General features: G+C 39.3%; 1 protein-coding gene across 1 annotated transcript in view; it reads left to right on the forward strand.

Annotated features, from left to right (window-relative positions):
• The first annotated feature begins 673 nt into the window (after positions 1-673).
• Positions 674-14,769, forward strand: part of CBLN4 (cerebellin 4 precursor) — a 61,119-nt gene continuing 47,023 nt past the window's right edge. Inside the window, exons 1-2 of the mRNA XM_056547928.1 lie at positions 674-1,343; positions 11,733-11,849. Of these exons, the coding sequence (XP_056403903.1) occupies positions 1,035-1,343; positions 11,733-11,849 (426 nt within the window). The 5' untranslated portion in view covers positions 674-1,034. The remainder of the gene's footprint in view (positions 1,344-11,732; positions 11,850-14,769) is intronic.

Here is a 14,769-nt window from a genome sequence, read left to right on the forward strand (position 1 = left end):
TATGATATAGATAGACATGAGATAGATAGATAGATAGATAGATAGATAGATAGATAGATAGATAGATAGATAGATAGACAGATCGACAGATAGATAGGAATATAGATAGATAGACAGATAGACAGACTGATAGATAGATAGATAGATAGTTAAATAGATATATATGAGATATAGATACAGTAGATAGATAGATAGTGAATGATATATAGATAGATATGAGATAGATAGATAGTAAATGATAGATACATGATAGATAGATAGATAGATAGATAGATATGAGATAGATAGATAGATAGATAGATAGATGATAGATGATAGATAGATTAGATTAGATAGATAGATATGAGATAGATAGATAGATAGATAGATGATAGATAGATTAGATTAGATAGATAGATAGATAGATAGTGAATGATAGATAAATGATAGATAGATAGATATATAGATGATAGATTAGATTAGATAGATAGGAGATAGATAGTGAATGACAGGTGATATTAGCAGTGTCGTCTCTTGCGCAGTGATAAGTTGTTCTTCACTCTTCTTGTGTGTTGAAGTTTTTTGGAATGTGAGGTGGGGGTGGGGGTTGGGGAGGAGGGGGGGGGGTTCTTATGGTCAGATAGAGATCCTAATAGAGTGATCGCCCCCCGGTGCCGCCCTCCTCCGTATAGAGAGGTGCAGGCTGAGGGCTGAGCTCCTTCCTTATGACATAAGACTTTAGGGAATAAGGAATGAGGGTTTTGCGCGCACTGAGCCTGGATGTGGGCTGCAGAGTGGATCAATACCCCGCCAGCTCCAGGATGATCTGATGGGGGTGGTAGTTACATGATGGCCACCTCCAGGCTGCTGCCCCAGGAGCCTCCTCATCAGTGATTCCTGCTGGATGTGGAAGAGTTGAGGATTTGGGAAGTGGACAGGAGACTTTCTTCCAGGTGGTGGGGTGGGGGACATTTTGGAAACTGTGAAGCTTTTTTTTCTCTTTGGCTTGCGTTTTTTTGCTTTGTGCTGAGCTGATAGAGAGGAGCAGGGACAGGATGCCGGGGCTGAAGTCAGTGCGCTCCTGCCGGGAGCTGTCCGCGGTGCTGGCCGCCCTGACCTGCGCTCTACTGCTCCGAGCCTCCCCTGCCCGGGCACAGAACGACACCGAGCCCATCGTGCTGGAGGGCAAGTGCCTGGTGGTGTGCGACTCCAACCCGGCCACCGACTCCAAGGGATCGTCCTCATCACCGCTGGGGATCTCCGTCAGGGCAGCCAACTCCAAGGTGGCATTCTCCGCGGTCAGGAGTACCAACCATGAGCCGTCCGAGATGAGCAACAAAACCAGGATTATCTACTTCGATCAGGTAAAGGATTGCCTGCCCGACCTGTGTGATCGCCGATATCCTGCCTTGTAACCGATACTAAACCTGATCGCCTACACCCTGCCTTATAACCGATACTAAACCTGATCGCCGACACCCTGCCTTATAACCGATACTAAATCTGATCGCCGATATCCTACCTAATAACCGATACTAAACCTGATCGCCGATACCCTGCTTAATCACAGATACTAAACCTGATCGCCGATACCCTGCCTTATAACCGATACTAAACCTGATCGCCGATACCCTGCCTTATAACAGATACTAAACCTGATCGCCGATACCCTGCCTAATCACAGATACTAAACCTGATCGCCGATACCCTGCCTAATCACAGATACTAAACCTGATCGCCGATACCCTGCCTAATCACAGATACTAAACCTGATCGCCCATACCCTGCCTAATAAGGATGCCCTGTCCAACAACCGAGATACTCTGTCTAATAATTGAAAGTCTATCAGTCCGAACTGATACTATCCCTGAACTAAAGGACATTCTGCCTAATACCTGATACACTAGATAATAACGATACTCTGCCTATTAACTGAGTGCACAATAACAGACACCCTGCCCAATAACTTGCACCCTGCCTAATAAGTTACACCTTGCCTAATAACTTACACCCTGCCTAATATCCAATACCCTGCCTAATAACCTACACCCTGGCTAATATCCAATACCCTGCCTAATAACCTACACCCTGCCTAATAACTTACACCCTGCCTAATAACCTATACCCTGCATAATAACTTACATCTTGCCTAATAACTGAAAATCTGATCATTTGCCTGACCAAAAGGATATTCTTCCTAATAGGCATCCTTATAACTTTTACCTGCCTAAAACAGACACCATTCCTAATGATGAAAGTCTGCTTGACCAAATTGATATCCTACCCTGTCTGAGCTAAAAGATATGCTACATAATAATTGATACCTTGCATGCTAACTAATACCCTGCCTAATAACCCATATCTTGCTTTTCATTTACATAAGTGATACCCTACTTGACCCAAACTATATTCTGCCTTATACCTGATATACTACCTAATGCCTGATATCTGCCTAATAACAGATACCCTGCCTAATTATAGAAAGTCTACCTAATAACTAAATTCTGCCTAATAACAGAAAGTCTACCTAATAATTGATAAACTACCCCACTTAAAGGATACTCTCTTCCAGTTGTTAATAACTCATACCCTAATAACACCCTGCCTGACCTGATACCCTATTAAATAACTAATACACTGCCAGACTGAACTGATGCTCTGCCTACTACTTGCTACCCTGCCTAATAACAGAAACTTTGCCTAATAACTGATACCCCACCTGACCTAAATAATATCCTGCCTAACAACAGAAACTTTGCCTAATAACTGATATCCTGCCTAAAATCTCATAGCCCACCTAATAATTCCCTCCCTGACCTGACACCCTGTCTAATAAATGCAACTACACCCAATAACTAACACCCTCTCTTACTAATAACTCTTCTAATAAATGATACACTGCTTTAAAAATTATACCCTGTCTAATAAATAATACCCTGCCCAATACAACCAACACTCCGCCTAAAAACCAATGCCCTTCCTATTAACTGATACATTGCCTATTAAATAATACTCTTCCCCATATAATGGTTATTAACCCTATTTACTGATACCCTGTCTGATATAATAAAAACACACTTCCAAATATAGCTCACCTGATCATTTGTCTGCATGTACTGCTTGTTTTAGGGGTTTAGGGGTTTAGGGGTAGTGTGTACTGCTTGTCTTGATATAACAGATAAAGCATAGCCCAGTCAAAGATAACACAAAACCATCCCAAATGTAACTGGTAAGGCAGAAGTGCCTTAAAATAGCTGATAATGTGTATCCTGCCTAATGTAGCAACTCAAAGATATTGTACCTAACAAAACTAAAAGTAGGAAGTACCTGATATCTCAGGGCAGTCTAAATTTCATAACTGATACAACATATGTGTATATTTCCCAATGCAAGCACTAAGGTACAGCCTGCCTAACCTATGTATTAAAGTATATCCTGAACAATGTAAGAGCTAAAGTGCAGCCTGCCTAACCTATGTATTAAAGTATATCCTGAACAATGTAAGAGCTAAAGTGCAGCCTGCCTAACCTATGTATTAAAGTATATCCTGAACAATGTAAGAGCTAAAGTGCAGCCTGCCTAACCTATGTATTAAAGTATATCCTGAACAATGTAAGAGCTAAAGTGCAGCCTGCCTAACCTATGTATTAAAGTATATCCTGAACAATGAAAGAGCTAAAGTGCAGCCTGCCTAACCTATGTATTAAAGTATATCCTGAACAATGTAAGAGCTAAAGTGCAGCCTGCCTAACCTATGTATTAAAGTATATCCTGAACAATGTAAGAGCTAAAGTACATCCTGCCTAACCTATGTATTAAAGTATATCCTGAACAATGTAAGAGCTAAAGTACATCCTGCCTAACCTATGTATTAAAGTATATCCTGAACAATGTAAGAGCTAAAGTGCAGCCTGCCTAACCTATGTATTAAAGTATATCCTGAACAATGTAAGAGCTAATGTGCAGCCTGCCTAACCTATGTATTAAAGTATATCCTGAACAGTGTAAGAGCTAAAGTGCAGCCTGGCTTACCTATGTATTAAAGTATACCCTGAACAATGTAAGAGCTAAAGTGCATCCTGCCTAACCTATGTATTAAAGTATATCCTGAACAATGTAAGAGCTAAAGTACAGCCTGCCTAACCTATGTATTAAAGTATATCCTGAACAATGTAAGAGCTAAAGTGCAGCCTGCCTAACCTATGTATTAAAGTATATCCTGAACAATGTAAGAGCTAAAGTGCAGCCTGCCTAACCTAGGTAATAAATTATATCGTGAACAATGTAAGAGCTAAAATACAGCCTGCCTAACCTATGTATTAAAGTATATCCTGAACAATGGAAGAGCTAAAGTGCAGCCTGCCTAACCTAGGTAATAAAGTATATCCTGAACAATGGAAGAGCTAAAATACAGCCTGCCTAACCTATGTATTAAAGTATATCCTGCCCAATGCCTAAACATATTCAGTAAAAAAAAAATAATAATAATAATAGATAAATAGATACACAAAAGTGCAGCCTGCCTAACCTATGTATTAAAGTATATCCTGCCCAATGCCTAAATATATTCAGTAAAACAATAATAATAATAATAATAGATAAATAGATACACAAAAGTGCAGCCTGCCTAACCTAGGTAATAAAGTATATCCTGCCCAATGCCTAAATATATTCAGTAAAAAATAAAAAAAAATAAAAAAAAAAATATATATATGTATGTACAAAAGTGCAGTCTGCCTAACCTATGTATTAAAGTAAATCATGCCCAATGTATAAGCTAAAGTACAGCCGGCCTTACCTATGAAATAAAGTATATCCTGCCCAATAAACATATATATATATATATATATATATATATATATACAAAAGTGCAGCCTGCCTGCTTAAAATGGTAAGGGATAGTCTGCTTATTATTTCTGATAAAAATATCTTCCTTTCTGCACAAGTACTTAGTAAAGGATAATATCCTAACATTACAGCTGGATGTTTGGCTGGATGAGGTGCAGGATATCCTCCAGAGCAGGTATGGGATAGCCTGCCTTACAGAACTGCCTGACAACTAGCCATTAATAAAATAAGCCATAGCTAAGCATCTAAGTCTCAGTAGTATAAGAAGTCCTGGATAGGCACCATGATATTACAGTACAGGATAGCCTTTTTAGTAGGCTTGCTGTCTCATAAGACTGGTGAGATATACAACAAGCTAATATGGAGTTGTGGCTTGGCTATGTTGTAGTTGGGACTGAATAAGATGACTGCATGGCAGCTGTAGTTTTGCAGGACCCGGACAGACACTGTTTGGGGAACACTGATTTGGAGAATCAACAGGTGGATCACGTGAGCTTCTCCCCTCGGGTCCATTAGTGTTCTGCAGTAAGTTCAGCCTGCAGGACACCCTCTCCACCCCCCCCCCCCCCCCCCCGCACCCCCTGCAGCATCTGATGAATATTTCATGCATTGTATCCCTGCTTGCTGTAATTAAGCATTGATAACTATGGCAATATTTGAATGCTGCAGTTACTCCTCCTTAGTCTCCAACTTATGGCTCTTCAGCTGTATGGAAACTACAACTCCCAGCATCTCCTGACAGCTGTCTGCAAGCTGCAGTGGAATACTAATTCCTAGTATCCCCCAGCAGCTATCTGTAATCCACACCCCTGCAGCTGCAGTAGAACAACAACTCCCAGTATCCCCCAACAGCTGTTTGCCAGCTGCAGCCCTCCAGCTTCAATAGAACTACAACTCCCAATATCCCCCAACAGCTGTTTGCCAGCTGCAGCCCTCCAGCTTCAATAGAACTACAACTCCCAGTATCCCCCAACAGCTGTTTGCCAGCTGCAGCCCTCCAGCTTCAATAGAACTACAACTCCCAGTATCCCCCAACAGCTGATTGCAAGCTGTGATCTCCTGACATCCCCCACCAACTGTCTGCAAGGTGTAGCAGAACTACAAGTTGCAGCATGGATGCATCTGCTGGGAGTTGTAGTACTCCCATATGTTTAGAACCAGATTGTTTATTGTATGGTCTGTTGTATTTCTCATCTAATGGAATTTGTTAGTGGGGATTAAAAAATTAAAGGTTTTGTGTGAACTTAAAGCTGGAAATGAGCAAAGTGTCGAAAAGCGACGTTGGAAATTAAATGAAGTAATTAACTGAATCCCCATCGTATTGTTATTTAATTTTCTGCAACTGAAGAGTGAAGTGGGAAGTGAGCGGTAGCGGAGGACACAGCAGGGGGACAAACCAGGGCTACACTGCCTTATTGTCTCATACTAGGGTAGGCTATCATTAAAAGCCTCCGCTACCTCCCAATCTCCACATGCCCCTGGTTTATTAAAGGGGTTATCCAGGAAAAAACTTTTTTTTATATATCACTGGCTTCAGAAAGTTAAACAGATTTGTAAATTACTTCTATTAAAAAATCTAAATCCTTTCAGTACTTATGAGCTTCTGAAGTTAAGTTTGTTCTTTTCTGTCTAAGTGTTCTCTGATGACATGTGTTTCGGGAACCACCCAGTTTAGAAGCAAATCCCCCTAGCAAACCTCTTCTAAACTGGGTGGTTCCCGAGACATGTGTCATCAGAGAGCACTTAGACAGAAAACAACAACCTTAACTTCAGAAGCTCATAAGTACTGAAAGGATTATTTTTAATAGAAGTAATTTACAAATCTGTTTAACTTTCTGGAGCCAGTTGAGATATATATATATATATATATATATATATGTGTATATATATATATATATATATATATATATATATATATATAAAGTTTTTTTTTTCCTGGAATACCCCTTTAAGTCTTGGATCTGAACGCTTGGGATACATTGTCCTGCATTGAAGGGGTTACTAGACACAAGGAGAAGGACCAAACACAGGAGGCACTGGCCATGGGGCCTCTCATTATGTCTACATTAGTATGTGCGCCCCTTAGCTTCTCCATGTCCCTTATTACATATTTGATGGACTACAACTCTCAGCATGTCCAACAACATTGTAGTTAAATGGTATAGTCTCTGTGAAACCTTTACTTCTCCAACTCTTGCAAGATTACAACTCTCAGCATTCCTGACATTATAAGTACGTAGTATAGCATGTGGGAACCTATGACTTTTGCAACTACAACTCTCAGCATGCCCAACAATATTATAGGTATACAGCAGTGGTCTTCAAACTATAGCCCTCCAGCTATTGCAAAACTACAACTCCCAGCATGCCCGGACAGTCGTTGGCTGTCCGGGCATGCTGGGAGTTGTAGTTTTGCAACAGCTGGAGGGCCATAGTTTGGAGACCACTGGTATACAGTATCACTATTCAACTGTTGTGAGACTACATCCTTAGTAAAGTCTATATATCCTCCCTGTGACCCTCCAAGTCTGGTAAGACTACAACTCCAAGCATGCCCTCATCCCCTCATCGTTTTAAAGTAGCATAGTTTATAGACTAGTTGTCTCTGTCACTTATTAGACTACAACCCCCAGCATTCAATGACTGCCTGTGCTTGGATGTAGTATTGTTTATAGACTAGTAAATACAAAATATATGACTTTTGTGGAACTGCACCTCTCAACATATTTTGTCAGCCTGTTTCCTTGCATCAGTGTTTTCCAAATGGAGTGTCTCTAGCTGTTGAGAAACTACAACTCCCAGCATGTCTAGACAGCCTAAAACAATGAACTCCAACAATTCAGACATGTAGGGAAACAACAGGAATCTGCAGCCTCGTTCACAGACACTAACTTGGTGCCTCTTTACTAAAGATTAATCTATCTGTAATGTACTGATAATATAGTAGGGGTTCCCTGCAGTCCTATGTAACACCACATATATCATCACACAGTGCTTACTGTCTGAGTACAGATGATGTAGTAGATGCTGCCTGCAGTCCTACGTATCTTTTCTGAAGATTAACCTATTCTCTAGATTTTAATTTGTATCTGAAAGTACAGATAATGTAGTAGGTGTTACCTGCAGTCCTATGTAAGAGCAAATATAACACTCAATGATAGCTTTCTGAGTACAGATAATGTAGTCTGGATTTCCTGTAGTCCTATGTAAAACCACAGATAACATTAAGTGATAGTTTTCTGAGTACAGATGATATAGTAGATGTTACCTGCAGTCCTATGTAAGAGCAAATATAACACTCAATGATAGCTTTCTGAGTACAGATAATGTAGTCAGGATTTCCTGCAGTCCTATGTAAAACCACAGATAACATTAAGTGATAGTTTTCTGAGTACAGATGATATAGTAGATGTTACCTGCAGTCCTATGTAACACCGCTTTACTAAAGATTTACCCATTTGTCCACATTTTCATTTGTATTTGGAAGTACAGATAATATAGATTTTCATTTGTATCTGAAAGTACAGATAATGTAGTAGGTGTTACCTGCAGTCCTATGTAAGAGCACGAATACTCAATGATAGCTTTCTGAGTACAGATAATGTAGTTGGGATTTCCTGCAGTCCTATGTAAAACCAAAGATAACACCCAGTGATAGGTTTCTGACTACAGATAATGAAGTAGGGGTTCCCTGCAGTCCTATGTAACACCACATATAACACACAGTGATAACTGTCTGAATGCAGATGTTATAACAGATGTTACCTGCAGTCCTATGTAACACAACAGATGGCACACAGTACTTTCTAAGTATAGATAATAAATTATTTTTATTAGCCGCAGGCCTATGTAAAACCACATGATGATATCGCAATGTATATCAACTGGCTCTGGAAAGTTAAACAGATTTGTAAATTACTTCTATTAAAAAATCTTAATCCTTCCAATAGTTATTAGCTTCTGAAGTTGAGTTGTTGTTTTCTGTCTAACTGCTCTCTGATGACTCACGTCTCGGGAGCTGTGCAGTTCCTATGAGGATATTCTCCCATCATGCACAGCTCCCGGGACGTGACATCATCATTGAGCAGTTAGACATAAAACTTCAGAAGCTGATAACTATTGGAAGGATTAAGATTTTTTAATAGAAGTAATTTACAAATCTGTTTAACTTTCCGGAGCCAGTTGATATATATAAAAAAAGGTTTTGCCTGGAATACCCCTTTAATGACAAGCTCTGCTCTGCTCCACCTAGCTAGTATTTGATGCTACTTCTATAACAGACTTGCCATTTCCTGGAAGCTTATATATACAACCATAAATGTAGAAGCAGATGTAGCCGGAACCTTCCAAATGTGCAGTAAGAAAGGATAAGATATCATTGAGTCATCCCTTAGCCATTATAAAATCTGATCACTGATCTATAATAAGAAGGTGGGGGAGGGGATGCACAGATATATCAATCTATCAATATTAATTGGGGAGAGAAAGAGTCATTTAAGGATCACTGAGACAAATTTGTAAACAGTCTCAGTAAGATCAGGCGTCACCTGACTATATATTTAGTGCAAGAATGAATTAACAGATCATTCAGCAGGTTAGTCATTGTTTCTTAAAGGACATTATTATTTATGTTTCTAAATAAAATACTAAATACATTTAGAATGAATTGTATAAATGAGTGAATCATCCTCAGACTGGTTATATATCATTTGCTATAGGGCATGAACTGGATTTTGCTAATTCACATAAATGATAAGATTCACATGAGATTATAAAAAAATGAATGAATGAATAAATGAATAAATGAATGGATGAATGAGTTTTACTTTGGCTAGAGGCAATTTATAGAAGGACTTGATGAAGTCTTTTAGGTTTGCATGGAAGATAAGATTCAATGAATCTGTAAATGAATGACTGAATGAATGAATCAATCAGATACAATTAAAGGAATGAATCTGGATTTTTCAGGTTTGCGTTTAAAATAGGATTTAAATTGGATTTTGAAAATACTAACTGAATAAATAAATAAATAAATCAAAAAAGTCAATCAACCAATCAGTTTCAGAGGAGCTGGAGGCACAGATTGAAGGAGTTTACTAAAGTCTTCAGGTTTGCCTGAATATTAAGAAACTGTCCAGCTTGTGAAAAGAATGAAAGTATCCATGAATGAATGTAAGAATGAATCAGTCTCAGATTGGCTAGAGACAATTCCTTGAAGGATTCAATGGCATTTTTTAGGTTTGCATGGAAGATGAAAAAAAAAAAAGATTATGGAAATAGTAAATTAATCTATGAATAAATGAATGAAACAGCCTCAGATACAGATAAAGGGGGTTTCTTGAAGGACTAAGTCTGGATTTTTTTTTTTTAAGGTTTGCATGAAAATGGAATTTAAGTCAGATTATGAAAAATGAATGAATGAATAAATGAATCACTCAATCAGTCAATCAATCAGTCTGAGATGGATGAGAGGCTGAATGGAAAGTAAGACATACACCAGATTGTGAAAAGAATGAAAGTATCTAAGACTGAATGTAAGAATGAATCAGTCTCAGATTGTCTAGACAATTCCTTGAAGGACTTGGCCTGAAGTCTTAAGGTTTGCATAAAAGAGAGGATTTCCATCGTATTATGAAAATAATGAATGAATCTATAAAACAATGTTTTCCAAACAGTGTGCCCAGCTGTGAGTTGTGGTTTTGCAACAGCTGGAGAAACACTGTTTGGCAAACTGGATGAATGGATCTGAATGTTTTTGTAAACTCCACGACAACCTTCTACCGTTTTCTATTGAGGTCGGTGATCATCCTGTCCAGCATTATAACTGTAATTAAAGAACAGGGATATTGAGTACAATGGCCCAGATTTATCAATCTGCCTGGGACAAAAATATGTCTGATTTTTGTCTCAGACAGATAGCAAACAATCATGGCTCATTTTGAAAAACAAACACTGAACTGTGATTGGTTGTTGTCTGTCTGAGACAAAAATCAGACACATTTTTTCTCAGGCAAATTGATAAATCTTGGCCAATGTCTCCATAAAGCACAACAGCTTCCCTGGCGGTGGCTGCAGTTATTATCATGTAAAGCTATGGATCAGAAAAATGGAGCTCTGATCACTGTGTGTGTATATATAAGGCTAAGTTTCCACTTGTTTTTTTTTTCTGCAGTTTTTGAGCCAAAGTCAGAAGTGGATCGATAAGGGAGAAAAAGTATAAGTCCTTGCTTTATAGGTCCTATTCATTTTGAATACATTTCTGGCTTTGGCTCAAAGACTGCAGTGACAGATATCCAAAAACTGCCAGAAAATAACCAAGTGGAAACTTAGCCTTACATGGTGGTGGATGGTGGAGACTCACTTTAAAGGTATTATCCAGGATTAGAAAAACAGAGACAATCTCTTCTAAATGCAGCAAAACACCTGTCCTCAGGTTGTGTGTGGTATTACAATTTGGATCTATTCACTTAAAGGGGTACTCCACCCCTAGACATCCAAAGGATAGGGGATAAGATGTCTGATCACAGGGGGTCCGGCCTTTCAACCCCCCCCCCCCCAATCTCCATCATGGCATGACGTCACTACCACCGCCCACAAACTGAGTGTTCTCAACCAAAATTTCAGAATGCCGGGGTGGCATGCAGGAGATCGAAGGGGGTACCAGAGGCCGGACCCTTGCAATCAGACATCTTACCCCTATCCTTTGGATGTCTAGGGGAGGAGTACCCCTTTAAATGGAACTGAGCTGCAATACCCCACACAACCTGAGGACAGGGGTGGTGCTCTTGTTGGAAGAAATCAGCTTTTTTTTCCAATCCTGAATAAACTCTTTAACATGCTTTATTGTGAAGAGGACAAGTCTACAGGATGCAGATCTACATAACCTCTGTCTCTTTGTGTTGTAGATCTTAGTAAACGTGGGAAACTTTTTCACCCTGGAATCAGTGTTTGTGGCACCAAGAAAAGGAATCTACAGCTTCAACTTTCATGTAATAAAGGTTTACCAAAGTCAAACAATACAGGTAAGCGGCCTCCCCTTCCATACACCACAGGGTATACTAGTCGGGGTCTTGGTCTATGAAGTGCTGCAACTACGCCCTATTTTGGAGAACTCTTAGTTCCCATGTTCATCATACTGATGTAAGTCCCGGTCTGATGACCCAAACTGACACCTGATAGATCGGGTTATCAGACCCATGGTCAGGCCTGTACATGTGGCCATAATACGAACACGGAAATGCATCCATAGAATGTCCATGTAAAACCGGCCATAGAGTGGGGAAGATGCAGCTTATGCGGCGTAAGTGTTTACCTGAAACATCTCCCAATGACAAGGACATCAGGTCTTGTAAGGATCCAATGGGATTATTAAATACTACTGAAAATAATTGTTGTTTTATTCTAAATGTTGTAAATCTGTTGCTTTATTTATGTAGATAGAATTGGTATATTTAGCAGACTTTTGTGCAAGGGACTATTGGGGAGATTTATCAAAATCTGTGAAGAGGAAAAGCGGTGCAGCTACCCATAGCAACCAATCAGATTGCTACTTTAATTTTGAAAGAGGCCTGTGAAAAATGAAAGAAGTGATCTGATTGGTTGCTATGGGCAACTGCACCACTCTTCCTCTACACTGGTTTTGATAAATCTCCCCCTATATCTTTATACCTTTTCCAGAATTTCAAGATAAATATGAGAAAGATAAATAAATGATAGATAGATAAATAGAAATAAAAATATTATATACAGAAATTAAATAGATAGATAGATATGAAAGCGATAAATAATAGATAGATATTAAATGGATATGAGATAGATAGATAGAGAAGACGGTAGAGGCCGCACACCAAAGTAGACAAATAAGCGATGTGCAAGCGGGCAAAGTCACAGTCCCAATCACAGACCATACACTGTATGTAGATCCAGAGAGTAAACAGATCTGGCAGCACTCCCATTAAGGTGCAAACAAACAGGCTTTATACACCCACGTAGGAACAACTTGTAGGTGGTTCCTACACGGGTGAAAAAAGCCTTTTGCATCTTAATGGGAGTGCTGCCAGATATGTTTACTCAGTAAATAGATAGATAGATAGATAGATAGATAGATAAAAAAAACGTCCAAAGAAGCAGCACATCCACCCAAAATTAACGAAGAATATGTCGGTGCACGCAGTCATAGGAGAGAAAAAACTGTGTGCTGCAGTTTTTTTCTCTTTTATACATAGATATGAAATAGATAAATAAATAGATAGATAGATATGGGATGGATAGATAAACAGACAGACACATAGATAGATACAGACAGGAGAATTCAGCAGCACACTGCTAGCACAAAGATACAGATGAAACATGAAATGCTATATTGCTACAATGAAAAAATGAAAAATTTAGGTGCAGTGCTCTCCATTTGGCCAAATAGTTTGGACCATCCCACCGCGATATGGTGACCTCATTGGGACGGACCCTACACTGTGAATGTGCCTCTGTGCAATCAGTTACCAGGCTTTTAAGGTCTGAACCATCCAGCACCTTATAAGATGGGTGGGGTGCAGGAGCCAACATGGAGGTAGCCACTCCCTCATTTGCATAACACAAAAAAAGGATAAGTTGACCAGCACATACTGATACCAAACTATTGCATGGACCCGGCATACAGGTGCACGCTGCTAGGCTAATTATACACAAATAGGAGAATACAGCAGCACACTGCTAGCACAAAGATACAGATGAAACATGAAATGCTTTCTTGCTACAATGAAAAAATGAAAAATTGAGGCGCTTTGCTCACGGACACTACAGACCCTACAATAAAGCATTTCATGTTTCATCTGTATCTTTGTGCTAACAGTGTGCTGCTGTATTCTCCTGTTTGTGTATATTTAGCCTAGCAGCGTGCACCTGTATGCCAGGTCTATGCAATAGTTTGGTATCAGTATGTGCTGGCCAACTTATCCTTGTTTGTGTTATACATATGGGGGAGTGGCTACCTCCATGTTGGTTCCTGCACCCCACCCATCTTATAAGGTGCTGGATGTTTCAGACCTTACAAGCCTGGTAACTGATTGCACAGAGGTACATTCACAGTGTAGGGTCCGTCCCAATTAGGTCACATTATCGCGGTGGTCTAATGGTGAGCAAAGCACCTCGATTTTTCATTTTTTAATTGCAGCAATAAAGCATTTCATATTTTATCTGTATCTTTGTGCTAGCAGTGTGCTGCTGCAGTCTCCTGTTTGTGTATATTTAGCCTAGCAGCGTGCACCTGTATGCCAGGTCTATGCAATAGTTTGGTATCAGTATGTGCTGGCCAACTTATCCTTGTTTGTGTTATACATATGGGGGAGTGGTTACCTCCATGTTGGTTCCTGCACCCCACCCATCTTATAAGGTGCTGGATGTTTCAGACCTTACAAGCCTGGTAACTGATTGCACAGTGCTGGCCAACTTATCCTTTTTAGATAGATAGATAGATAGATAGATAGATATGAAAGAGATAAATACATAGACAGATGTTAGATGTATATGAGATAGATAGATAGATAGATAGACAGATAGATATGAAAGAGATAAATAAATAAATAGATAGATAGATATACAAATATTAGATAGATAGATATGAGATTCAGTGGGGATCAAAAGTTTGGGCATCCCTGGTAAAAAAATTGTATTAACGTGCATAAAGAAGCCAAGGAAAGATGGAAAAATCTCCAAAAGGCATCAAATTACAGATTAGACATTCTTATAATATGTCCACAAGTTAGATTTTATTTTCATCATTTACACTTTCAAAATAAGAGAAAACAAAAAAATGGCATCTGCAAAAGTTTGGGCACCCTGCAGAATTTATAGCATGCGCTGCCCCTTTGCAAATCAGAGACCTGCCAGTGTCATGGATTGTTCTCAAACATCATCTGGGAAGACCAGGTGATGTCATTCTCAAAG

Source organism: Hyla sarda, chromosome 12 (assembly GCF_029499605.1).
Source record: "Hyla sarda isolate aHylSar1 chromosome 12, aHylSar1.hap1, whole genome shotgun sequence".
NCBI lineage: Eukaryota > Metazoa > Chordata > Amphibia > Anura > Hylidae > Hyla > Hyla sarda.